This window comes from Dromiciops gliroides, chromosome 4 (assembly GCF_019393635.1).
Source record: "Dromiciops gliroides isolate mDroGli1 chromosome 4, mDroGli1.pri, whole genome shotgun sequence".
NCBI lineage: Eukaryota > Metazoa > Chordata > Mammalia > Microbiotheria > Microbiotheriidae > Dromiciops > Dromiciops gliroides.
Window position 1 is genome coordinate 78,150,160 of NC_057864.1, and position 27,175 is coordinate 78,177,334.

Consider the following 27,175-nt stretch of genomic DNA (forward strand, 5'->3'; position numbering starts at 1 on the left):
GACCCTCTGAGGCAGAAGTAAGTATGAAGTTGATTCCAAATGGCATGACCGGTAAACAAAGGCACGGGGATGGAACATGGAGTGTCAAGTTTTATGAACTGAGAAAAGGTCATTTTAGTATTTGATCATGAACTTCCCTTGCAAGCATGTAGTTCACCAAGTTCAAAACAGAAAAAAAAAAAGGTTCCTCCCAATGGTGATCCCTGAGTCTGAGTGCATCAGAAGTTAATTTGAGGTTACTAATTTGGGAACCTTTTGTTAATCTGGACTTAATCACTTTTGTGTTTCAGCATGCACATCTCTGAAAGCCAACAAGAATTCTTCAGAATGCTGGATGAAAAAATTGAAAAGGTATGAAGTTAAATAAATATTTCATGTACTCTGAAAGGAAATATACTAGGGGCTTTATTTTTTTCTCATGAATTAGGGTCACATTAATATTCAGTGACTTTCTTTTTTCCATAAATTACTAAAGAAGCTAGTTGTTGCACTGATATTTTTGTAAGGACATGAGAACTGAGAGTTAAGGTCAAAAACTTGAATGTGGCTGTGGAGTAATTTGTGGATTCTATAATCTATCATAATGGTGCCCTTCTCTGAGGACCTCCTAGTGTTCTCAAAACCTCTGGTCCAGTAGAAACAGTTTTACCTTCAAGCCTTGACCACCTTCTGCCTACAGGACTGTGGTGAGTCAACTATATAAAACAGAGCAAAGACCGAACCAGCCTTTGCCCTATAATCAGAGCTCACCTTAACTGTCTCCTGATCATAGATGCCCGGGGATCATGGCACTGGCATATTTGGTCCATGCCACACCTACACCTGTGATGACTGCTATTACTAAAAAGCTTTTGAAAAATATAATTCACCAATTCCTTTTTTTTCCCTTTACATCACAGTCATTTCTGGGAGGAAAACTTGCTCCATCCTATCCAGATTGAAACAACCCTTATGGCAAAGAAAAACAGTTAAACAAAACCATGCAGTACAATTACCATATCAGACAACATGGGCAACTTTCTGCCCTAGCAGATAGCTTTCCTTTTCTGTTCTCCGGGGCAGATGTTGGCTTCTCAGTTACTCAGTTAGCCTTCCTTTCAGGCACCTTTTCATTTGCATTATTGTAGTCTTTTCATATGTTGTTCTCTTGTAGCTGCTTATTTTTCTCTGCCTTCATTCACATAAATTTCAGGCTTCTCTGAGTTTCTCACAACCATCATTTTTCAGTGCACACTAACATTCTATTAGTTTCTTCAACCCTTCCCCCAAGCAATGGGCACCTACTTTGTTCCCTGTTCTTTACTACAATAGAAAGTGCTACTGTGAATGTTTTCATATATGTTGGATCATTAGACTTTTTAACTATTCTTTTTTTTTTCTGTGAGGCAATTGGGGTTAAGTGACTTGCCCAGGGTCACATAGCTAGTAAGTATTAAGTGTCTGAGGCCAGACTTGAACTCAGGTACTCCTGACTCCAGGGCCAGTGCTCTATCCACTGCGCCATCTCGCTGCCCCTTTTTTAACTATTCTTATTGACATTGAGGACTCTGAATTAAGCCAGAATCTCACCAGACCTTTTCTAGATTCAACCTTTTGCCTTCCTAGACCTCTAGTACCCACCAGATACCCTTAGATGGCTAGATTCCTACTCCTGATCCTGCCCCTGTTCTTAATATCATTCCCATTACTAATCTTTGTCCCTTGGATAGCTGGATCCTTACTATAACACCTTTGGAAGGTAATTAGTCAATAAACATTTATTGTTATTATTTTATAATATCATCATCATCATCATCATTATTATTATTATTAAGCATTTATTTTTATATGTTCCAGGAACTGTGCTAAGGTCTAGGGATATAAAAAAAAGGCAAAAGATAGTCCTAACCATCGAGGAGTTCTCAACACACACTTTGAGTTTTTAGTTGTGAAAATTGACATACACTAACCCAACCTCGGCACTTTCATCCTGTTAGCAGGGCACACGTTTGTAAATTTGTAAAAGGCTAGCTTTAGGACTGTGGCCTCTGTCTGGAGAATGGAGCTAACCTCATTTACTCCCTTGGGACCAGAACAAATGACCTGATCTCATTAGTACTTTGTTCTAACCATCTAAACAAAGTAGAATATAATGTCCATTAAAGACAGGCATTATACTAAATTGAAATTTAGTCTCTGCACTTCAAGAGAATCAAGTAGAAATATAGCTTAAGAAATAGTGAATCAGTTTGGGATACTATGACTTATAAAAATGATATTTATTCCTTGAGGGGAAGGGTTTATCCTTTAATTCACAACATTATCAATGAGAGATCTTTGTTCTAATTTAATTGAGACATCTCAGTTTTAATTTTGATTTCTATTATTCTCATAAATTTCCATGCTATGATCCATAATATAACAAAAGAAGCCTTGGATTTAAATTATTCATGAGCAGAGCCCCCACTATGAAATGGACTGCCCTAAGAGAGCAGCTGCCTCTTTTCTCCTCTAATTCATCATTTTATAAACCACCAATAAGTGACCAGTGAACATTTCTACAAATTGCCATTCTAATTATAGTGATATGCAGAATAGAAGAGGATCATAGATAAAACTGGGTATGTCTGACCTATGCCCTACAAGTATGTAAATACTTTTCCCTGAATATCTTGGTATTGACTATAGTGAAATGTTGTGTTGCCCCTAGTGGATCAAGCATGGCTTTTCCCAGCAGGGAGGTGTGATTTTTATAAAACTGTAAACCAGTTGCCAATTTTCCTAGAACACAAAGGCTTGTCATTTCCACCTATGCTAATAACCTTTTGTTAGAAAAGAGCAAGAAAAGGAGAAAGTACCTTATTACCTCTTAACAAAGTCTTCCATTCTCTACTGTTTTTGCCTGGCTTCCTGGTAAATAAATAGATTTGCTTGGTTGCAGTACTATTGTATAAAAATTTAAACCAAATATAAAGTTTTTAAAAGCTTACAGAATATGATTAGGCATTGAAGACTCATTTTTGGAAAGCATTTCCAACTATAATTCCACTCTGTTTTCTTAAGTATAGAGGTCGTCACTCCAGACTGATATAGGACCTTTTTCTGATTTGGGCAAGAGAATTAAGGATGCATCTAAAACATGAAAAACAAAATTTGTGACTTGACAGTCTCTTGGATAGAAATTTTCTCTATAAAGAGAATAGGTATAGATTGAAGAACTGTGTGACCTGGTGAAAGCATGGCTCTGGTCCCACTATTTCTTGGGATTTTTAACCCCCCAAAAATGGTATGTTAGTTTACCTATGCATATTCATGGGATAGCCTTTCCTTTCTTCTATCTTCTGTTACTCCTCTAATGCCGGGTGTCATTAGTAACCATATTTACACCTCTGCTCTTATTTTATCATTCCTGAGAAGAAAATGTCATTGAAATATTAGACTACCCACTCTTCTTTCCCCCTCATCACACTACTCCCATGACTGAAAGGAGAAAACGTTACAGGTCCCTTCTCTAGAAAACATCTGTTGTCTTAATGTTAGACCCTGACACAGCATACCACTCAAGAGCTTTGAAACATGTCTATATATTTCTATAAATAGCCTCCTTAGGTTTTTTTCTATTCCCAAATACAAGGTCCCCCAAAAGTCTTAGTGCAGTTTTAAGCTTTATTTCTAGGTTCCATGTGGATGGACACAGGTATCAATCCACTGAATTTGTTCTGAATTTAAATGTGTATATGTGTGTATCACTGCACTAACAAAATTTAGTCTAGTAAGGAACAAGGCATATATATTAGAGATGTTCAAAACTCCATATGAAGTCCAAAGAATATATATATATATATATATATGTGTGTGTGTGTGTGTGTGTGTGTGTGTTTATGTATGTATATATATATGTATTCTTGTATATACATGTATATGTATATATTGTGTATACATACACCTATATACACACACACATACACATGATTGGGTACCTACCATGGTGTGTTAAACTATGAGTAATTTAGCCTTGGGTTTTAAAATTTCATTTGCCCTACAACTTGTCACATAACTCTTTCTTCCCCATAGATCAATATAAAATTAAGTTGAATGAACCTTAGAATATTTAAACCAACCATTCCTTTGATTCATTCCCCTTATTGAATGTTTATAGGGTGCTGACCATTCAGCTCTCCTTCTTGGATTTTTCTCACTTGTTCTATTCAAAACACTATTTGTAGCAAGAAATTAATATGGGGATGACTTTTAGTAGAGTCTTGTTAATTAGGAGTCCTCTAATTCAGAAGTAGTGTTGGTTCAGGGCCATAGAATATCTGTAGAGCATTTAGAGAAGAGGAATTTGCTCAGCAAATAAACAGTATAAATATGACTTTTTTATTCCATTCACCAAACATCTACTAAATACAGAACATTATATTTAGGTACTTGGGGCAAATGGTTAGATAAGACATGATCCATGCATTAAGGAAACATGTAATCAAGTAGGAAACAAGACAGAAATATAAATATTAGAGAACTGCAAAACAACAGGTGATGTCCAAGAACTGAAGGTTTTACCATTGTGGGTCAGGGATTCTTTCTTATACTGGGTAGCATTTGAGTTGGATTATAAAGGGATGAAACAGGTGGAGCTGGAGAGAGAAAACACTTTTTTAGAAAAGGAAAAGCATGAGCAAAGGGACAAAAGCAGGAAAGTTTGAGGCACATTCCAAGGAAGCTTTCAGTGTGACTGTATGCCATATGTACTGGGAAGGAATATGGGGTCTCAAGAGAGAGCATGGCACCAGATTATAGTGGTCACTGGATTCCAGACAGAGGAGTTTAAATTTTACTATTTGGACAATAGAGAGCTTCTGACATTTTTCAAGTGCAGGAATGACATGACTAAGAAACTGACTTGTGCAAATAATCGACTTAACCACTTCAAGAAAAAAATAAAAACTAAATCTAAAATCATTTTAGTGCATTGTAGGGACATGGCTGAGGAGGAAATTCCCAGGGCTTCATTTCCTATGATGCTTACAAGACAGAGAACATTACTCATTAGGAGAAATTCCAGAAGACTATATGTCTGGCCACTGAGCAGATGCATCATTTGGACTATAAGAGGAATTCTAAAAGGATTCTGGGGGGGGGGGATAATAACTAGCATTTATATAGCAATTTAAGGCTTACAAAACTCTTTATAAATATCTCTTTTTTGCCTTACAATAACCTTGGAAGGTAGGTGCTATTATTGTCCCCATTTTTCAGATGAGAAAACTGAGGCAGAGTTTAAGCCCAGCATCACACAGCTAATAAGTTTCTGAGGTCAAATTTGAACTCAGGTCTTCCTGACTCTAGGTCCAGCACTCTATCCACTGAACCACCTAGCTGCCTCTAGAAAAGAAATGATGGAATATCATGGAAGGAAGACAGCAGTTTTATTTTTTGAAACAGAGCTGTAAGAGCCAGAAGAAATGGAAAGGCAAACTGTGAGTTGTGGTCAAAATGTGAAGCCAGAAAAGGAAGTTTATGTTGTGGTATTGCCATAGTTTTCCTGGTCCCTTGGGTATTCCTGGTAGATTCCTGTCAACCCCAGAAACAAGCAGAGATATTTCTGCAGATTGTAGAAGCCCTGAAAATTTTATATGGAATTCCAAGAGGCAGACAGTTCTAAACACTCAACTTTTGCCAGTAGGGAAGGAGTTCCAAAGTCATCATACTCAGGATATTAGTGAGTATTAGGTTAGCATTAGTATATTAGTATATAGTTAGTATTATATATTAATATTAGGTGTTAGATTCCACCCCTTGAAGCCTATAAGGGGTTATACCTATTTGTGTATGGAGAAAGAGGTGATTCTACTACTTGATTTCCTCTTGTTATATGCAACATTTTATGTCTTAATTAAATGCTTTTGCCATTGAATTTGACAGTGGTCTGCAAATAGTATGTGCTACCATCAATGGAATCACAGACCATAAATTGCAAAGTTGCTCACAATGAATCTTGGAAAAGTACCAAAGGGTTCAGTCAGAATTCTCAGAGGCTTTAGGATTCCATTATTTCAGTATTTTTGTAACCTTCACAGTTCCAGGCACATAGTAGATACACAACATATGCTTCTTATTGATCTTTTCTTTGCCTTAAAACAAGTCTTATAACATCTCTATTTGAAAAAAATACTGTGTGCACTTGGAAGAGGCAAAATATATTTCTTTATAAAATGTTATATAATTAAAATATCCAGCTAATTTAGATTGTCCTCTTTCTAACACTACTTCTACCCTGGGATTACCATAGGGGAAAAAAATTCTGTTTTGACTCTATTGTTGCCATTTGTTAGAGGAAAAAAGGCACATCACTTGCTAGAGCTTACAGAATTTAGCTGAGATGTCAAACTTTAGCTCAGGTGTTTAACTGGTTAGTGATAAGAGAATTTCTGGCTCAGCTTTATTACCTCTATTCATTTAAGATGAACATGTCAAATAACTTGCTCCAGGGTTAATAGATCTGGTTAGTTTACAGATTCCAGCTTTATCCCTCCTATTTACTGACTAGTTTATAATTTTACCTGATGCAGATCTTCCTCTTTTGCTGTCTGCTCTTTGGTTTGTAAATCTTTACCTTCCCCTTCTGCCCTCAGTAAAATTCCATTGTATCTGTCATGCTGGTGCAACTGAGACCTACATGAGGTTGTGTCTCAGCAAACTTCAGTTTTGTGAAGCTAGGTGCCTGCATTGACTTTTATATACTAATGTAGACATTGGTCTATGCTCTGAGCATATGATAAATCAGTTATTAAAGTGTTTCTGCATATTGGAGGTTTAATTGGCAGCAGCACTTATCAAAGAATCCTTGGGCAATTTTTTTCTGTCACTCTCAGTCAGGTTTTACTACATTGAATCTAAGCATTATACTCCCATAAGAGAGTAGGTGACTTAGAGTAGACACCTGTTCAATAGGCAAACCTCGTCATTTGGGTCAAGTGTTTAACACACAGTTAAAACAGCATTTAATAAATGCTAGACAGTTAGGACAGTTGACAATAGCCCCTGGGAAAGTACTCTGACCTTTTGCTCCTTCCCTATGATGCCTAAGAGTACTTTATAATCAAGAGGAAAACCAGAATATCTGTGATTTCTTATCCTACTGTGGTCTTACTGGTTTTGATGTCCCTGATCATTTATTTATAGCTAGGTGGCACAGTGGATAGAGCACTGGGCCTCGAGTCAGAAAGACCTGAGTTCAAAACTAGCCTCAGACACTTACTAGCTGTGTGACCCTTGGGTAAGTCACTTAACCCTGTTTGCCTCAGTTTCCTCAAGAGTAAAGTGAGCTGAAGAAAAATGGCAAACCACTCTAGCCAATAAAAACCCAAATGGGATTACAAAGAGTCACACATGACCAAAATGACTAAACAATAAAAATAATTGTAGTCATGGTGAAAGTTGTCTCATTCCATAGCTTCAAAGGAACTTTCCTTCAAAGTTTATAAAGACAGTTAGATGAAATAGTCTTCAATAGAAATGTGAAGTTAATTACCCTGTGACAATACTTGTGTGATATAGAGAAATTGGAGCAAAGGGACCTGGGTTCCAATCCTAGCTCTGCTTCTTACCAGCTAGATCACCTTGGGCAAAAAAATGTTTCTGATTCTCTGGCCTTGAAGACACTGAATGGAACTTCTACCCTGCCTAGACCTAACATTACCTGCCAGGCCCCATTTGAAGAGTTAGACTCTTCAACCTTTTCCTAACACTGGTGCCAACCCTGGTCCTGGTTCTGGTATTGTCTTAATCCCTTTTGTCCAGTCTGGACTTCAGTGTATTTCACCCTTATATCGGGGTATATTTAGGAATCAAAAGACCTGAGTTTAAATACTGCTCTGCCACACATTAAGTCTAATAAGTCTTTTAACTTCTCTGGGCCTGTTGCCTTATCTATAAAATGAAGGGATTAAAGTAGATGACCTCTGAGTACCCCCCCCCCACCAGCTCCAAATCTGTAATTCTAAATGACTAAGGAATAATGGGTAAATGGGTACAGGTTCAGTTTGAGAAAAACCTCCGTAAGCATTATTAGAGTGGGCTGGACTACTTTGGGAGGTAGCAAGTTTTCCCCACACTAGAGGCTTTCAGACTTAGGTTAGATTGCCATTTACTGGTGACGTTATTAAGGAGATTCCTGTTCAGGCCCGGGTTGGACATTGCATCACACCTAAAGTCCCTTTCAATACTTGAGATTATATGATAGGGGGGCGGCTAGGTGGTGCAGTGGATAAAGCACCGGCCCTGGATTCGGGAGGACCTGAGTTCAAATCCAGCATCGGACACTTGACACTTACTAGCTGTGTGACCCTGGGCAAGTCACTTAACCCTCATTGCCCTGCAAAAGAAAAAAAAAAGAGACATTATATGATAGGGTTTAAAGTGTGAACCCAGAGAAGCTAAAGATTTAGGAGCATCTTCTAAACCAAAGCTTCTTAAACTGGGGGTCTCAACCCTATATGGGGTGGCAGAACAGAATGTGGGGAGGGGTCATGAAAAATTTGGCAGTAAAATGTTTGATTTATGTAGCTGTTTTATATATCTATATGCCGAAGGTCACGTAAAAATGTCTCCAGTGAAAAGGGGTAGTGAATGGAAAAAGTTTAAGAATCCCTGGCTTAGATGGTTATTTATGCAAGTTGCAGCCAAGTTTTAAGGTTTTATTTTCCACTGTAGCTTTAGATCCACTTAGAAGAAGCACATAAAGGGAGGGGGAAGAAGAGTATCTATCGCCAGTAGCTGTGACTTAACCAAACAAATACCAAGGGGTACTTTTTTTTTTTTTTTGCAGGGCAATGAGGGTTAAGTGACTTGCCCAAGGTCACACAGATAGTGTGTCAAATGTCTGATGTCGGATTTGAACTCAGGTCCTTCCGAATCCAGGGCCAGTACTTTATCCACTGTGCCACCTAGCTGCCCCACCCCAGGGGTACTTTTTACCCTTTTTTATGCTAAACAAGAGTGCCCAGGGAATCCATGGATTCTTTTGTTTTGCAAATTGGTCTACAATTACAAAGAATTAGAAGCTGCCCAATGATATTCTCTATCCTGGTTAGAGCACAATGCAAATGAGACCAAGTGTGGGTTTAGGAAACCTTCATAGAATGAGCTGGTTACTGTCACCTTGACATGGAAATAAGATCTCTGGCATAAACCCATAGCATCAAGGTTATGGATCCCATGGTCCCCTGGGCCGCTACAGTCTGTTCCATGGCCCCAGATGCCTCCAATGCCCCTTGCCAACACATCGGTATATACATGTCACTGGTTGTAAGTACATGCAGATGCTTCAGCACAGATTTATTCTTTCCCTACTGGAAAAAACAACTCAAGTATTTGCTTTGTTTAGTTAAAAGCACTTCACCAGAAAAGCAAACAAAAGCCTCTATCTCACAGCTGTGCAATATGGCAACTAGGTAGTACAGTAGCACATAGAGGGTTGGCCTTGGAATCAGGCAGACCTGACTTCAAATCCTGCCTTGAATACTTACTTACTAGCTGTGTGACCTCGGACAAGTCAGCTGCCCTTTCTCAGCTGGTTTCCTCATCTTTAAAATGTGGATAATAATAGCAGCTACTTGACAGGGTTATTGTAAGAATAAAATGAGATCTTTACAGTAAGATATAAATGCTGCTGCTGCTGCTGCTGCTGCTGGAATGTAGCCCTACTTGTTGAATTTTATGTAATGTGACAATTTGAGTCATCAAGGGCAAAAAAAATATGAAAAAGACACGACCCAAAATTTTCACAGCTTATTTGAAAAGGTCAGCATCATTGGAAGGTTTCTATTATCTATACAAAATCATTTCAAGTTTCCAAAGTTTAAATTTCAGTAGCACCTTGACTTTCTTCAGCCTAGATCTTGCCTAGCAGATGAGATTTTCCCTACGTTGTCTAAGCTTTCAGACTTTTTCTATACTTCCTGCTTTTATTTTTATGTAAGAGCAAGAGATCCCTCCCTCCACATAATATATAGAGTTAAAATAAACTTTAGAAATAATATAATCTTGGGGCAGCTAGGTGGTGCAGTGGATAGAGCACCAGCCCTGGATTCAGGAGGGCCTGAGTTCAAATCCGGCCTCAGACACTTTAAACACTTACTAGCTGTGTGACCCTGGACAAGTCACTTAACCCCAATTGCCTCATCAAAAAAAAAAAAAAGAACAACAACAACAAAAATAAATAAATAAATAGATAGATAGATAGATAGATAGATAGATAGATAGATAGATAAGAAAAGAAAAAAGAAATAATCTAATCTTATGCTCTCATTTTTTATTGTTGTTCATTTTTCAGTCTTTGTGACCGCATTTGGGGTTTTCTTGGCAAAGATACTGGAGTGGTGTGCTAGTTCCTTCTCCAGCTCATTTTACAGATGAAGAAACTGAGACAAACAAGATTAAGTGACTTGCCCAGGGTCATACAGCTAGTGTTTTAGGTCAAATTTGAACTCATGACTCTAAGCCCAGCACTCTATCCACTGTACCACCTAGCTGCCCTGCCCCCCTTATTTTACCCATGAGAAAACTAAGGCCCATGGAGGGCTAAATGACTCATCCAACATTTTATAGGTGGCAAGTAGCAGAGCTGGGCCTCAAACACAAGTTCCCTAACTCTCTGCTTACAGTATACACCTTTCATTCTAGATATTCTCTGGGTGCCTCATTATCATTTTTTAAAAATATGTTATACTCCATTGAAGCTGTTTTTATAGCCTTGTTTATAATAGTGACCACCATGGTATCTATCCCTTCTCTATCCTCTATTCCTTTTTTTTTTTAAAGCCCTTCCTCCTCTTCTTTTGTAGGGAAGATGTTACATCTGCCAGTCTAATTAGGTTGTAATTACAAGGAGTAGGGATTGTGTGACCCATTCTTTCTCTTTTTTCCTACTGAACATCTATGTAAATGTCTTCTCAGTAGTGAAAGTGTTTTTAAATAGGATGTATCTTCTCCCACTGTAGTGAAATATGATTATATATACTGGTCACTAAGAAAGAAGGCTTTTCTCTCCAGCTGAAAGCAATTAGGTGATGCAGCCATGAGAAAGAAATCAGGTATAAAGTCAAAAAGAAATGAATACCTTCAAATAACAAATATATCCCTAGGGCCTGCAACAAGATCACTTTAAGTGCCTGCACTGGGATTCTAACTCTGGGCCTGCAAAAGAAGCCAGATTTAATGCTCTTTCCAAAACAATACAAAAAGAGATATCATTTTGCTCCTCAGGGAGCTTGTAATAAAAATAAAACAAAAAGCTGACATTTATATAGCAGTTTGCAGTTTGCTTGTAGCATACATTTGTGTTTGCTTGTGGGCAACATGATGGTGTTTGCCCATCATGGCTCCATGGGAAAGAGAAGAAGGTAGTTCAAGGTTGCCAGTGATGCCAAGGTGTGCCTGTGGTAAGTTCAAGTTCAGAACACTACCCAACTGCAAGTTTGTGACAAAGTATTGCTAGGCCAAGGATCAACTAAACTTGTAATGGGATCATGAGTGTAGAGTTGGAATCCATTTAGATTTCATCTATATCAACCCCCTTGTTTTATCAATAGGGAAGCTAAGGCCTAGAAAGGTAAGTGATTTGCCAAACAGAGGGCAAGTCTCTTGTGGTGAACTTTTGGGAAGACATATACTAGAGTCATTTAGAATGGGCAGGTATAAATGGGTTTTCATTTACATCCTTAAAGGGAACTCTCATTTGATGAAATCACAGATCTAGAAGATACCTAGGTCAGAATGAATGAAATGTATTCAGAGATTGATATGTAATCTGTCCATGCCAGAGCAAAGTGGGCATGTTGGAAAGTGATGATTAATAGGATTAGAGGTAGACATGAGTTGGAAGTCAATTTTATTAGTGCAGCCTAAGGAATTTAAATTAAGTGGTGTGGGGCTAAGTATAGATCTTTGAGGTTGAAAATATTTTTGTTTCCATGCAATTTTTAAAATCATATCCTTTTGTAAAATATATTCTTATTTCATCATGTGTCATGGGGAGCTGAGACTGAGCTACCATTCCAAACCTCACATTGAATAACTGCGGTCTTTAATTATGACTCCATTTTCTCAAAGATGTGTTCATCACCTCTTTTAAAACACAGCTTGAAATAATTCATCTCCTCCAAGAATCCTTCCCTGATCAGTGTCAGCTAATTTGGGTTGTGTCCCCTTAGGACTTTTGTGACCAGCTTGTGGTATAGTTTGCATTTTTTAATGTTTTAAAGTATTTTTCTTTGGCTTCATAGGCACATGACTTCTTTGCCCAATTGGCTCACCAAGTACTAGAACTATATCTCTTCTTGTGGAGCTGTGGAAAGAGCATTCAGCTTGTAGGATTTAACTTTTTTTTTTTCTTAAAGAAAACAACTGTATTTTTTTAGGATTTAAATTAGAAGCCCAGGACAGCCACTTAAAGTGACTTTGTCCAGACACTTAAGCAATGTGCATTTATTTATTTGTTTGTTTATTTATTTATCTATCTATTTATTTGTTTGTTTGTTTTTTTGAGGGGCAATGAGGGCTAAGTGACTTGCCCAGGGTCACACAGTTAGGAAATGTAAATATCTGAGGTCATATTTGAACTCAGGTCCTCCTGAATCCAGGGTCAGTGCTTTATCCACTGTGCCACCTAGCTGCCCTATAATGTGCATTTATTAAACTCCTATTATGTTCCAGCAACTTAGCTAAGTAAATGTAATGGGTGAAATAATCTTTGGTCACAAAGAGTTTACATTCTAACCTCTCTTGGCCTCGTTTTTCTCATCAGCAAAATGAGGAAGTTGTATCAGATGATTTCTCAAGTCCTTTCCAACTTTAGAATTATGACCCTCTAGTGTCAGAGTGCTTTCCAGCTCTTTCTACAGATACTTGCAAGCTAACTGAATTATGGGGGATGTTACCAGTCAAAAAACATTTGTTAAACACCGGCTATGTGCCAGGCACTGTGCTAACTGCTGGGAATGTTTTTAAAAACAATAAAATGAAATGAAATGAAATGAAAACGTAAAATAAAATAAAATTTAAAAATACTTTTTAAAGGCTAAAGATAGTTCCTGCTCTCAGGGAACTCTCAGTCTAATGGGGGAAACAATACGCAAACAAATAGATACACACAAGCTATATATAGGACATTTTGGAAATATTCACCCAAGTGGTGGCACTAACGCTGAGGGATTTGGAGAGGCTTGCTATGGAAGGCGAGATTTTAACTGGTACTTGAAGAAAGCCAGGAAAGCCTGGGAGTAGGGATGAGGGGGGAGAGCATTTCAGGCATGGGGGAGAGAGAGAAAATGCCAAGGGGCAGGAGAAGATGCTTCTCCTCAGCAGGGACTCTAGGTCCTAGACCCCATTATGGCCGAAACTATGAAATTACCTTTTTTTTTTTTTTTTTTTTTTTTTGGTGAGGCAATTGGGATTAAGTGACTTACTTGCTGGAGGTCACGCAGCTATGAAGTGTTAAGTGTATGAGGGCAGATTTGAACTCAGGTCCTCCCAACTCCAGGGCCAGTGCTCTATCTACTGCACCACCCAGCGGGGCCTCTATGAAATTACTTTTTAAAGCTAAATCTTTTATTACTTTAGGAAGGTATTAAATTCACAATGCTAGCATTCACTATTGAATGCACATTTGGTAATGTCCTTTCTTCCAGAAGGCTTTGGAGAAAAGGCATAATATTATAGGCAGGAATTTCATTCAAGCAGGAAATGTGTCCCATACTGCAGTTCAAGGGCCCTCAGAACCTGAGGCCCATCCAGAGCAGGGTGTGGGACCAAAGCAAATTATATTGTGTGGTAGCTTTTCTCTTGCTTTTTCCCCCTTTGGTATATGTGAAGTCTCACTAAAATGAACCTCAAGAATAATTAATTAATTAATCTCAGGAGCAGCCTTGCTTAACAATACCTTAAGTGTAGATATCAGTTAGTAGACAAAGTTCCAAAATAGGAGGGTTTTTTTTAAAGTGCTTTAAGCTTTTATTTACAAAATAAGTTGATATAAATTCTAGCATATGATAGAGTTAATTCAGAACAGATTATTCTAAATAGTTTATGGGGAAAGTACTTCTCTGTTAAGAAGCAACTGGATTATAATTCCAGGACTGGCAAAGCCATAATTCTAACTGAACTGTTAGAAAATAAGCACACTAACCATGGGATCATGGGCTTAGCATTGCCAGGGACCTTAGAGATGGTCAAGACTGACCCCCCTTAATTTTACACATGTGGAAACTAAAGGCCAGCAAATGCTTTGCCCAAGATCACGTAAGTGGCAGAGGCAAAATTCAAACTGGGGTTTTCTGGCTTGAAATCCAACATTTTTTCCAGCAAAAACTTGAATCTACTTTATATTTCATTAAAAAGTTGTCTGTAGGGGCAGCTAGGTTGCACAGTGGTTAGAGCACCAGCACTGGAGTCAGGAGGACCTGCATTCAAATCTGGCCTCAGACACTTGACACTTACTAGCTGTGTGACCCTGGGCAAGTCACTTAACCTTCATTGCCCCAAGGCAAGGGGAATGCTACCTGGCATCATAGTGTTGGAACCTTTTTTACCTTGGCTGTCTTCCATAAGTAGGCAGATTCCAAAGATGGGGACCAAATCCATCCCTGTTAAAGCTAAAACATGTTACCTCCAGGTGCCTTTAATTGATCCAAGCCATGATATAGACTAGAAATCTTAACAGATACTCCTTTTCAAAAGAGAATTCTGAGCCTGGCCAAAGATGGTCACTCAAAAAATTGAAATTTATCTCCCCTGATAACTCCTGAGAGAGAAAAGGAGTCAATAAGCATTTATCTTGTGTCAGGCACTGAGCTCAGTGTTGGGCATACAAACATTAAAAAAAAAAAGAAAGAAAGAAAGGAAGAGTTCTTGACCTGAAGGAACTAACCTGAATACTTCTGGACTCTGGATACCACCATCTAAGCACTCTCCAAAGTTATACATTTCTTGTCCTAGTAAATTTCACCATCATGTCTTTCAGCTGTGAGATCTTTTCTCCTCCTTCACCTCTTCTCCACTAGAACTAAAGCATCATTGCTTGTGTCATGTGATGGCAAATGTTGAAGATCTTTGCATTCCTCCCCCCCACACACACACACACACTTTTCAATAATACATCAGGTTAGTTCATCCTTATTCTGTGTCTTGGAAATGAAAAGTCTTTTTGTTACTGTTGTTATTGCTCCTTTCTTTGTGTTTCAGGGATTCATTCCTTCATTGATAGGCTCACGTTCCCTCCACTAACTTGGAATGCATCCCCTTCTATGCCTTAGTAGGTGGTCTCATGAGTTTCTCTGGCCCTCACCATAATCATTATTACTCTGTAGCCCAAGAAACAGTCAGTGGCTGTCACACTCTCAAGTCTCGTTACAAATGAGATCTTTTCCCACTGAAATAATAACGCCTGAGCCTAATTAGAATAAAACTCATTAGGGTAGTTGATTGCCATTAATGCCTCTATTGATTTTCCTAATGAAGTAAGCAGAGGGAGGAGACTTTAACACAGCACCTAATTATTTCATCCTTTTTTTTTCTTTTTCAACATTTTCTCAAAACTGTTGTTATAAACGTGTTGTTTGGGCTGTAACAGTTGAAAAGTGCTCCCTGGGTAGAGATTGATCTGCTGTCTTCAGTTTTAAGGTGGGGTCTGCTCCTTAAAAAGTGGCAATTATCTTATTAGGCTTACTGTTAAAGGTTTGTTTTTGTTTTTGACCTGTGATTTCATTGATCCAGGAAACATCCTGTCCTACCCCTGCCTTGAAACTTCAGAATCCTAGAAAGCTGGGGATTTGGGAGGTGGGCACTGTTGGTCCATGTGTCAGAGACTGGCCTTGAGTCTAGGTCCTCCTCATTCCATTTAAATTTTATTACCGCTCTAATGTTACAGCAAGACAGGAAAAAAAAAAAAACAAAGCCTAACCAGTGGATAGCCCCCCCACCCCCATTTTCCAGATGGGAAAAATGAGCCCCAGAATGGTTCATTGACTTATCCAAGGTCAACCAGTGATACATTCTAAACCAGAGCCCAAGTCTTCTGACTCTGTGCCATATCCTGCTGCTTCCTTTGGCTTTGAATTTTGTGCCTTAAGGCCTGGAAATGCCAGCTGCTTCTCATCACACAGTGCCAACCCTGCAGTTTCACAAACCATTTTTCTCCCCTTTCTCTTCCTACTGCTTATTTATTCCAGTTCCCAATCACAGATGCTGAGGGAAGGAATGAAATGAACTTGGTATAGTTCCTCTGGATGAGTAGAGTTTAAATGCAGTAGATTCTCTTAGAGCTTCAAGTTCATTGTTATTTCTAAGAGTAGGAGCACAGGCAGAGAGGGCTGGCAGAGAGGCTGTTATTTGTGTTGAAAGAGGGGGAGACTGCCCATTGAAGCCCTGTACCATGTCAGTGATGCAGTAATTGCGCCTGATTAAATCCAGCTATAGATTGCATCCCAGAAATCCTGGGATCTCACAGGTATGTTTTTAGTGGAAATGGAAAGTACATGGTCATTACCTTGACATACCGTCTGCCACTGGCGCTATATCCTCTCCACTCTGCTGCAATCCACAGTTGAACACGTGGGTTTGTAGTAAGACCATTGGGCTTGGAATCAGAAGAGTTGAGTATAAATCCTGCCTCAGGAAATTACTAGCTATGTGACTCTGGGGCAAGACGTTTTCCTTCCCTGAGCCTCACTTTCCTTGTTTGTAAAAGGAGGGTTGACTAGATTAGATCTTAACCTTTGGGGGGGGGGGTGTAGACCCCTCTGGCAGTCTGAGGATGCCTGCAGACAGACCCCTTTTCAGAATAATAGATTTAATGCATGAAATAGGTGGGATTATAAAGAAAACCAGTTATATTGAAATATTGTTACTTCTCAATATTACTATAGATCTTCACAGTAATCCTGTGAGGAAGGCAAAGGAAGCATTATTGTCTCCACTGAATTGGAACTCAGGAAAGTTAAAGGTCACCAAGCCTATAAGAAGTAGAGCTGGGTCTCCGACCAGAGTCTTCTGACTCCAAACGCAAATGCTCCTTCCCCTGCATCCCAACCAAATACACTAACAGCTCTTCAATACAACCCTTCCTTGTCCAACTTATTAGGAGATTCCATTCTTCAAGCTTGCCAGGGCTTTGTGAAGACGTTTCCTGCAGAAAGTCGCCTTTGAATTTGGTGAAGTTAACCAGTGTGTGCTTTGCACAAGGAGGTGATTGTGCCCCATGGTCACTTATTCTGAATGCCTAAAACATTTTTTACAAAGAGTTCTATTTTGTGTTCTTTAAAGGGGGTGGGGAGGAGAGAGGAATGGCTAGGAAATTAATGGAGGGAAATCTCTATCTTCAAAACTAGCTTTTCGCCCACCTTCTGCCTTCTGACAGCTAGTGGGTTTAAGATTCCCTTTTTCATCTCATTTTTTTTTATTTAAATGAGGGATGAAGCCACCATGGCAGATACAAGCTCATTGTCATGTCCCCAAAAAGCCGGTATGAATGAATACTGTGCCACTCAGCAAGGCCAGGGTTATTCTTTGTGCAGAGGCGGTCAGAAGAGCCTGCTCGTCCTCCCTGCAAGTGACTGAATCATTTCTTCCAAAAATCTTGGTATTTCCTATGTTTGTTATACTGCTCAGAAAGACCACAGAACCCTCCCTGGCCCTGCTAGTCCATTTCATCATTTTCTTCCAAGGTCTCAACCCCCCACATCCCCTAAAGCCAGTCTTCCAGGGGGCAGTTAGATGGCACACCAGCCCTGCATTCAGAAGGAACTGAGTTCAAATCCAGCCTCAGACATTTGACATTACTAGCTGTGTGACTAGCAAGTTACTTTAACCCCCACTGCCCCCCCCCAAAAAAAACTAGTCTTCCATTGCACAGAATGATGGCAATTATTAGAATAGGAAACCATTAAGAATCTAGGATTTAATCAATGGGAGAAGCTTCTGATATGGGAACAAATCAGATTCAATCTACCAGTCTGTGACTTAGCAGGTATATCCTAGGTTGCTCTTTGAGGCACTGAACAGTCACATAGCTAGTCAGTGTCACCATGGGATTTGAACCTGAGTCTTTCTGATTCCAAGCCTAGCACTCTTATTTGCTTTTCAATTAACTGATATTATTAGTAATCATAATACCACAGTTTAATTTAGTTATTTAAGTAAGGTAGAAATTTCTTAAGAAGCAGCATGATCTGCCAATATGATCAGGGCTGGCCTTGGAGCCAGGAAGACCTGAGTTCAAATCCTGCCTCTGGCACTTGGTGACCATAGATAAGTCACTTAAACTCTAGAAGTCCCCTGGCAATAATATAAGCCCATAAATTGCAGAGAAAATAACCAGTTTTTATTGGCAGAAGGAATCTCCAAAAGTAGAGATGACAATTATAGACCAAATACTAATAATAATTTCTTAGAAGTCTGTGATTAGAAATTCAAAATTACAGTCTTGGTTTGTGTGAGAGGTCTAATTTTCAAAAGATAAAACATTTCTCTCTTGTAATTAATAATTACACCTGTAATTCATCGCACCATCTAGCTTTTCTATGGGCAGCTAGGATTCATGTGAGTTAAGTTACTGCTTTTACTGGTCCACATTTATGTGTCTGTATATGTTAAAACTGTATACTAAAAAACAAAAAACCTGTATACTGCTTCATCTGAAACATTATTCTAGCTTGCTGAGACTTAGTCAACTTTGAGAGCTTTGATGGGAGTTGGAGTGATATGACTTTTGTCATGATCAGAGGATTATCTTTACATATGTTCTGAGCCACAAACTCATGGGATTAGCAGGAGAAAATGTATTTGTTATTTGCCCAGTGATAATCTCTAACTAAAGTCTTGTGAGAGCAGCTAAGTGACGCCATGGATCAAGCACAAGCCTAGAGTCAGGAAGATCTGAGTTAAAATGTGGCCTCAGATACTCCCAGCTGTGTGACCCTGGGCAAATCACTTTACCCTGTTTGCCTCAGTTTCCTCACCTGTAAAAAGAGCTCAAGAAGGAAACGGCAAACCTCTTCAACATCTTTGCCGAGAAAAACCCAAATGGGGTCACAAAGAGTTGGAAACAACGGAATAACAACAAAAGTATTATGAAATTCATTTAGAAGTGTACCACTGCTTCTACCCAAGATGCTTTGAAACTGAAATAGAAATGGTATATTCCTTCACTTGGGATGGCTTCCCTTCTTTCTGACAAACCAAGATGTTCCTTTCAATCAAAACTTTTCAAAGTTCGCTTCATCAATGAAACCCTTCCCAAATGACATCTCCCTATACTCTCTAACTGTGTCTAGAGATTTCTCTGTAGTACTATTCTTAAAAACACAGAGAAGATCATAAATTTAGAGCTGGAAATAAACTTTAGAGGGTTTCTAGTACAACCCCCTCATTTCACACGTGAGGGAACTAAGACCCAGAGAGAGGAAGTGACTTTCCCAAAGTCACACACGGATTATGTGGCAGAGCCCACATTTGAACCCAGATATTCTACCTATCTATCTAGTCCTGATGGAAGGAACTGTTTAGCCTGTGTCTGAATAAAAATCCCTTCTATACCATCCCTGAAAAGTAGTCATATAGACTTCACTTGAGGACCCCTAAAGATGCAGAACCCCCACAACCTTCTGAGACAAGCCATTCCACTTTGAGATAGCTCTAATTATTACTAGGTTCTTCTATGGCTTGATCCCAGTGACCTTTCATGTCTTGTTTGCTCCTCTATGGACTCGCTCCAGTTGATTCATGTCCTTCCTAAATTATGGCATGACCCTGAACACAGGACTTCAGATGTGTTCTGACCTAGACAAGACTATAGCAGGACTATAACCTCCCTTACGTTAGAAAGTCTGCCTTTGTCGATGAAGCCTCATCTTGGCACATCACATTATTGACTCATTATGAACTTTTGGCCCACCAAAGCTTCCAGGTATTTTTCAGATAAACTAGCTTTGTGTTCATGATATTGATTGCTTGAACCCAAATTTACAATTACCCCTATTACATTTTATCTTATGAAGTTCTTCCCAATGCTCTGGCCTATCAAGATAGTTTTGGATCCTGACTTTACCATCCAGTGTATTAGCCTTCCCTTCCAGCTTTATGTCATCAGCAAATCTGATGAACATGCCTTCTACACCCATCATTGATAAAAGATATTAAAGGGCATGAGGGCAAGGACAAATCCCTTGGGATATGCCACTAAAGACTGACACCATTCAGCCTGTTCTGAACTAATTTCTTTGAAGTCCACACATGCCCATCTTTCCCACAAGAATAGGATGAGAGACTTTATCATGTGTTGCTAAACTGAGGTAAACAATGTGTACAGCATTCCCCTTATCTCCCTCCCAGTCTAATGGCCCTGTTAGAAAAAGGAAATGAAATTGGTCTGGCATAACTTATTCTTGTATGTGTGTCTGTGTGTCTGTGTGTCTGTGTGTCTGTGTGTTTTGTTTGTTTGGGGGTTTTTTGCAGGGCAATGAGGATTAAGTGACTTGTCCAGGGTCACACAGCTAGTGAGTATCAAGTGTCTGAGGCTGGATTTGAACTCAGGTCCTCCTGAATCCAGGGCCGGTGCTTTATCCACTGTGCCACCTAGTTGCCCCTCTGGCATAACTTATTCTTAATGAAGCCATGCTGGCTGCATGTGATTGATAAGTTGTTCCCTAACCATCCATTTCATGATACGTTCTAGGATTTTGCCAGCCTTTAAAAATAATATTCCCCTTCATGCACACTGTTTTCTAGCCAAAGTTGACTGCAAAAGTGGCATTCTATCTCTCACTTCCATGCATTTGCGGAAGCTGATTCCCAGTGCCTAAAATACACACCCTCATTTCTGTCTATCAGAATTATCTTTTTTTCAAGACTTCGCTCAAATGCCACCTCTACCATGAAGCTTTCTCTGTTCTCCCTAGTCCTTATTGGTCCCCCATGTCACTCTCCTACTCAACAAACTCCGATGTTTCCCTAGTACCTCTAGGATCAAACATAAACTCCTCTATTTGCCCTTTAACACCTTCACAACTGATCCCCAACCTACCTCTCCGGTCTCATTATACATTCCTTCCCTTCCCATATTTTATGTGCAGCCCAACTGGCCTTCTTACTGTTCCTCATACACAACACTCTTATCTCTCATCTCCTTGCCTTTCACCTCGCTATCCCCTATGCCTGGAAAGCACCGCCTCCATATCTCTGCCTCTTAGCATCCCTGCCTTCCCCCAGACTTGTTTCAAATGCAGCCCTTGACATGAAGCTTTTCTTTATCCCCCTCCCCTCCAAGTGCTAGTGCCTCCCTCCCTCCTCCAAATCACTTTGTACTCATCTTGTCTGTCACTAGAAAGCAGGGGGTTTTCACCTTTTTATGTCATAGCCTTCTTTGGTAGTCTGGTAAAGCTTATTTACTAGCTGTGTGACCTTGAGCAAGTCACTTAACCCCAATTGCCTTAAACATTCTGGGTCATCTCCAGTCATCCTGATATGTATCTTGCTACTGGACTCAGATGGCTCTGGAGGAGAAAGTGAGGTTGGTTACCTTGCACAGTAATTGATGTTCATAAGGGGAACTGAATTACTTAGAAAAGAGCCTGTGTTCTCTGTTGAATAAAACAAGGAAGTATACTTTAGAAATCTCTTCATCCAAAATGTTGAATTGTTTTCATCAGTTTGGATACTTCAAGGAACACTCTTTTTCTGTGAGGCAATTTGGGTTGTGACTTGCCCAGGGTCACACAGCTAGTAAGTGTCAAGCGTCTGAGGCCAGATTTGAACTCAGGTCCTCCTGAATCCAGGGCCGGTGCTCTATCCACTGTGCCACCTAGCTGTCCCCCAAGGAACACTCTTATCTGCAGAATTCACTAATGTAGATGTGGAACCCAAAGACTTGGGTCTGACTTTCTGTTCTACTATATACTTCTAGTTATTTCCAGATTATTTACAGTTACTTCAAGCAAGTCATTTATTCACTTGTTTGCTTCCTCTCTAAAATAAGGGGTTGAAGAAGATATGTCACATCAATGAATAGGATTCCATGATTCTATTATTAACCTCTCCCTTTCTCCCCTGCCCCCATCCATATGGTAGAACATAGCATTCATTAGAACCAAGGCTTCCGCTGGGCAAACCTGTATCAAACTGAATTTCAACATAGGAATGTAAGCTGTGAGGTGTCAGCATCCTTCTTTTGGATAGCAATGTTTGTTCAAGTTTTGGAGAGACGTTCTTTCTGATGAGATATGTTTCTTAAATGTCTGATCCCTTTTGGATTTTCTTGTGGAAACTTAAGGTACCAGAAATAGTAGGATTCACACTCAGATCACCCAGCAATTCTTTTTTGTTTTGTGTGTTGTTGTTGTTGTTTTGGGGTTTGTTTGGTTTCTTCTTTTGTTTTTTGGTTTTTTGTGGGGCAATGAGGGTTAAGTGACTTGCCCAGAGTCATCCAGCTCACCCAACAATTCTTTAGGCTGACTCCACTGTCTTAAGGCAGTTAAAACTTTGGGAATAACCAATCAGTGAGTATTTCTTGAGCCCCTACTCTGCATCTAGGTAGATACTCAGCAAACCCAGATTGCACTAATAAAAGTATGGCAGGAGAAGTTCTACAGAATATAAGCCCCTTGAGAATATATATATGTATATATATATATATATACATATATATATTGTTTTATCCTTTGGGTTTTTATTCCACCATCCCAAGCACAGTGCTTGGGCAGATGGTAAGTACAGCAATAATACTTGTTGATGGATGGATGGATTGATTGATTGCCTGATGGCAATGACTGTTTCCGGGTTTTGTCTTTGCATTCCCAACACCTAGCACAATGCCTGGCATATGTGAGCACTTATGTTTGTTGACTGATTTTTTTTTTATCTCTACATTGAATTTCTTTTTCATGTGATGTCTTTTTTTTCCTTTTCTCCAAAGGGTCGTGATTACTGTTCAGAAGAAGAAGATATCACATAGTGCCAATTCTACCAGTCAAAACAGGAATTACTACTGTGTAAATAGATTACAACCCAGTTGAGATCTTTGGGAAGGTCGTCTACAACACACACACACAAACAGCACTACATAATAAAAGAAGATCGTCTCCATATTGTATGCCCCATTCACTTACAATGTTTCTTAATGAACTTGCAAAGGAATATTGCTAAGAACTGTTCTAAAACTTTGTTGCTGCTAGTTAAAACTTGTTGCAACTTTTCACTCCTCTTGTGTCCGGGTATGCAGCAAAATTCTTAAATTTCACCTTACAGACACGGTTGTTCTTACAGATGCTGCCCAGCTGATTTTCTATCAGATGAAATAGCGATGAACTCAAATACCAAACTTCCATTTCTAGAATGTTCCAGCTTCTCTGATACCTTTTCCCCTCCCCTCCTCTCTTTAAAGCTGTTTGTCAGTCCAGAGATGGACAAGGATATTGCTTCTTACTGGCGATTTTGAGCTTGGGAGATGGGGATGGTTGCTATGGCAAACCTTGTTTCTCCACTAAGAAGAAATGGAGAAGCTACTATCTATTAAAAGCATGTTGTCCCATGAATACTGGAAGTGATGCCGGAGCAGCAGTTTGCCTCACTTAGTAGGTATCTTAATCAAGGACTAAGCTTGCAGTTTTGGCTTTGCTCAGGCGCAAATGGAAGTGTGATCACAATCATTTCGAATCCCTTTTTTTTTCTAAGGAAATAAACATTTTACTGTTTTTATGTATCTTTGTCTTCTCCCATTCATCTAGCCCAGTTTTTGTTTTTGTTTCTGTTTTTTTTTTTTTTTTACAAGTATCTCGCGGGTAGGCAAGTTAAGCACTTTTGTTGCAATACTGATGTTAGGCTAAACTGCTTCCCTACCCTTCCCCTTTCTCCTTTCCCAGGTATTACCAGGGCAAATGAGAGGAGGCATGTATCCCCCTCCTTTTTAGCAGAGCACCAAACCATCACACTATTTTTATTTTTTGCCACTAAATAAAGCCTCCCACTTCCTTATTTCTCCCTTTACAGCAGGTACAGGAACCTTTCCCCCTTCTTATTTTCCTCTCTTCAAGGACTAGTTTGTATCTCTACAAGATTTTGACCTTCTGGGGGAAAAATGCTCAAGTTATATTGGTCATGGGTGTTGGAGATGCCAACAGCCAGAAGTACCGGGGCAGTGATGGGGAATGTTGATTGTGTGTTCTGTAGAGTTTATTTTTCCATACTATACAAAGAGGATGATCTCTTCTCAAAGACAGAGGTAATATTTTTAACAAATATTGTCACAAGTAAATAGTAACCATAAGGGGGAAAAAACTTTTGTATTTTTTTAAATGAGTTTGATAGCTTTGATGAGGGCTCTCTTTATTACTTTCAGGAGGAAAGGCTACCATATTGAATACCATGCCATGCTGGCCATGAGGTTTGGGGGCTTTGTCCATATAGTCAACATGGTATAAGTTCAATCACAAAGATTATTCCATCTTCCCCAGTCTTGGATTGTGAAGTTGAAGGGGACACTTGTGAATTCATTAACACTGCCACCCTGTGATGTTAGTGATTCAGATGTTCCAGGGAATAAAGCAGATTTCCTGCCAGGAAAGAAAACATGGCCCCAACTGTGCTCTTGATGAAAAGACGAGATAGGATTTCAAGATGGACCTCACACAAAATGGCAGCCGTTCATTAATGCATTTCTTTTCCTTGGTTCTGGATAAGCGGAAACTGAAGATGGAGGAACTTTAGTCAAAGGGATGAGGAAAATGGACTTAAACATTACTGACATAAAAAACCTTAATTCTTTCAAACCAACACAGCAGATATTTGGGGAGCAGTTGTGACTGTTACATAAATAGGAAGAAAGCCAAATTGTAAGACTTTTTGTCTTGATCCAGCCTGGAAAATGTCCATTCAAGTCACCAAAGCTTTGGGAACTCAGCCCCTTCATCTTCTGCATCCTCACCCATGGTTTTGGCCAGGGGGTTTAAGTAATTTTCCTTAAGTGGAGTGAAGGTTAGTTACAATCTGGGTGCCTAATTCCACCCCCATCACTCCCTCCAAAAACCTCTTGCCTTGGATTCTAGCAATTTGATATCATGATAGTGGCATTTTCTATGTCTCCTTCATTGGTATTAGTCACAAAGGGGTAAAAAAATATCTGGGTCTGAATCTCCACACCGCCCTTTTCTACCTGCGTGACCTTGAGAAGTCATTCAACCTCTCTGGGCCTCAGTTTACTTATCTGCAAAATGAAGGGGGTGGACTAGATGACCTCCAAGATTGCTGCCAGCTCTAAATCCCTCATCCCATAATTAAGTTGGTTAAGTCAAGTCTTCCACATGATTCCCAAACTTGGTGTCTCATTGTCTTCCCAAATGATCAACTCTTCCCCAAAGAAAAGATCTTCCCACTTAAGTTTTTCATGAAAGCATTCTGATACGTTGCACATCTATTAAGAATAATGTTTTGGGGCAGCTAGGTGGTACAGTGGCTAGAGCACTGGCCTTGTGTTCAGGAGGACCTGAGTTCAAATCCGGCCTCAGACACTTGACATTTACTAGCTGTGTGACCCTGGGCAAGTCACTTAACCCTCATTACCCCGCAAAAACAAAAACAAAATAAATAAATCATGTTCTTTAGGAGCCCAGCCTTTAAGCATTTGAATGAAACCAGAGGGGTCCCCTGCATGGACCCAGTGGCTTCCCACTGGAGGTGTTCTCTGTCACCACACTTAACAATGAGCCCATATCTAATGTGCAAAAGTGATTTCATCTGTAGTCACATTTGGCAGATCCCGAAATAGATCTGGGAAATGGGGTGGTTGAGCTGGTTGGCACGAAATGCCTGATTGTGTTAACAACATTCAAAACTGTCTGTTTTCCATTTGTTGGTTCTAATCATAAAATTGTCAAGTGACTTTGTGGTCGTACTTCATTTTTCAAAGCCTTTTGAAGGGATCTGAAACAAAAATATTTTGACTCTTCCTCCTGTGCAGCCTACCATTAGGCAGACAGTGTTTCTGATGCAGTGAAAAGAATAAGCTGATTCATGTGAGGGTGCAAGCTCTGGTAACTGATAACACAGCAGCAGTTGCCCAAGGGAAGAGAGAGAGGAGGCCCATTAGGTGAAGGTTAGAAAAGGGTGGGAAATGAGCTGAGGTACAAGTCTACAGGGTCACCTCAATGGGGTATTTGCTGTGCTGAATACTATTGAAAGGACAGCTCCCAGGCTGCCAGTAGGTGTGGCGCAGCTGTCAACAAGATTTAAGGTGGTTTTATACATGCCTCATGTGCTTGGAGTTGTGGTGTTATAAAAGATCGGGAGTATATAGAGGTAGCCTTCTTTTCATTGGCAGGAAGTCAGGATCACCCAGGACTATGGTCATAATGGAATACATTTGTGCTCATGACTGCCAGAGACCTATAAAGAAAATTTTGCATCAGTGCTTTTTCTTCGACCCAGCCTATGAACAAGAGTAGATTGTTAGGGTCCATTTCAGGATACATGAGGGCATAAAGTCCAAGGAAAACAAATAAGACCCACAAAACAAAACCACCAGCAGTCACCCAATAACCAACCTATAAAAGAAAATAGTTCTCTTTTCATATGCAGCGTAGTTGAAGATAGGAAATTGGATTTGGATGCTCTAAATAACCAGTGACCTCATTCAGTTCAATTCTACTACTTATTAAGTACCTACAATGCACAAGGCATTGTTCCAAGTGCTAGGGATAAGAAGACAAAATGAAAAATTGTTCTAAGGATTCCCTACCCAGCTCAATCATTCTTTCCTCTGGGCCAGAAACCTAAAGTTTTTTTCAAAGGAATTCTTATTTGTCCTAAAGCTTTGTTCAAAGGAATAAATTCAGTATTGAGCCCCACTGCAAAATCATGAAAAAAGATAAGGTATCATCCATGTTGGCAGGACAGGCAAATTACCATATGAGAAATGGTGATATATATATATATATATATATATATGGCAAACCAGGCCTACCTTGTTAACATCCCATTTCAGAGATTAGCTAATGTCCCGTCTTCCTAATTAATCCATACCCTGCAATATCAGGCCTTCCAATTACATGATGTCTATAGAAAAGGAGTGTGATTATGCCAATAACCTTACATGATTGTTATTTGTTTCTCAAATAACATGAGTTGTCATATTGATTAGAAGGCCCATGTT

The 27,175-nt window shown here is 39.5% G+C and overlaps 1 protein-coding gene across 3 annotated transcripts in view; it reads left to right on the forward strand.

The window, feature by feature from the left end:
* C4H1orf21 (chromosome 4 C1orf21 homolog) overlaps positions 1-26,939 on the forward strand; it is a 291,700-nt gene extending 264,761 nt beyond the window's left edge. For all 3 annotated transcript variants that reach the window (XM_044005062.1, XM_044005059.1, XM_044005061.1), the window contains exons 5-6: positions 291-351; positions 22,946-26,939. In XM_044005062.1, coding sequence (XP_043860997.1) covers positions 291-351; positions 22,946-22,984 — 100 coding nt within the window. In that variant the 3' untranslated portion in view covers positions 22,985-26,939. The remainder of the gene's footprint in view (positions 1-290; positions 352-22,945) is intronic.
* The last annotated feature ends 236 nt before the right edge of the window (positions 26,940-27,175 follow it).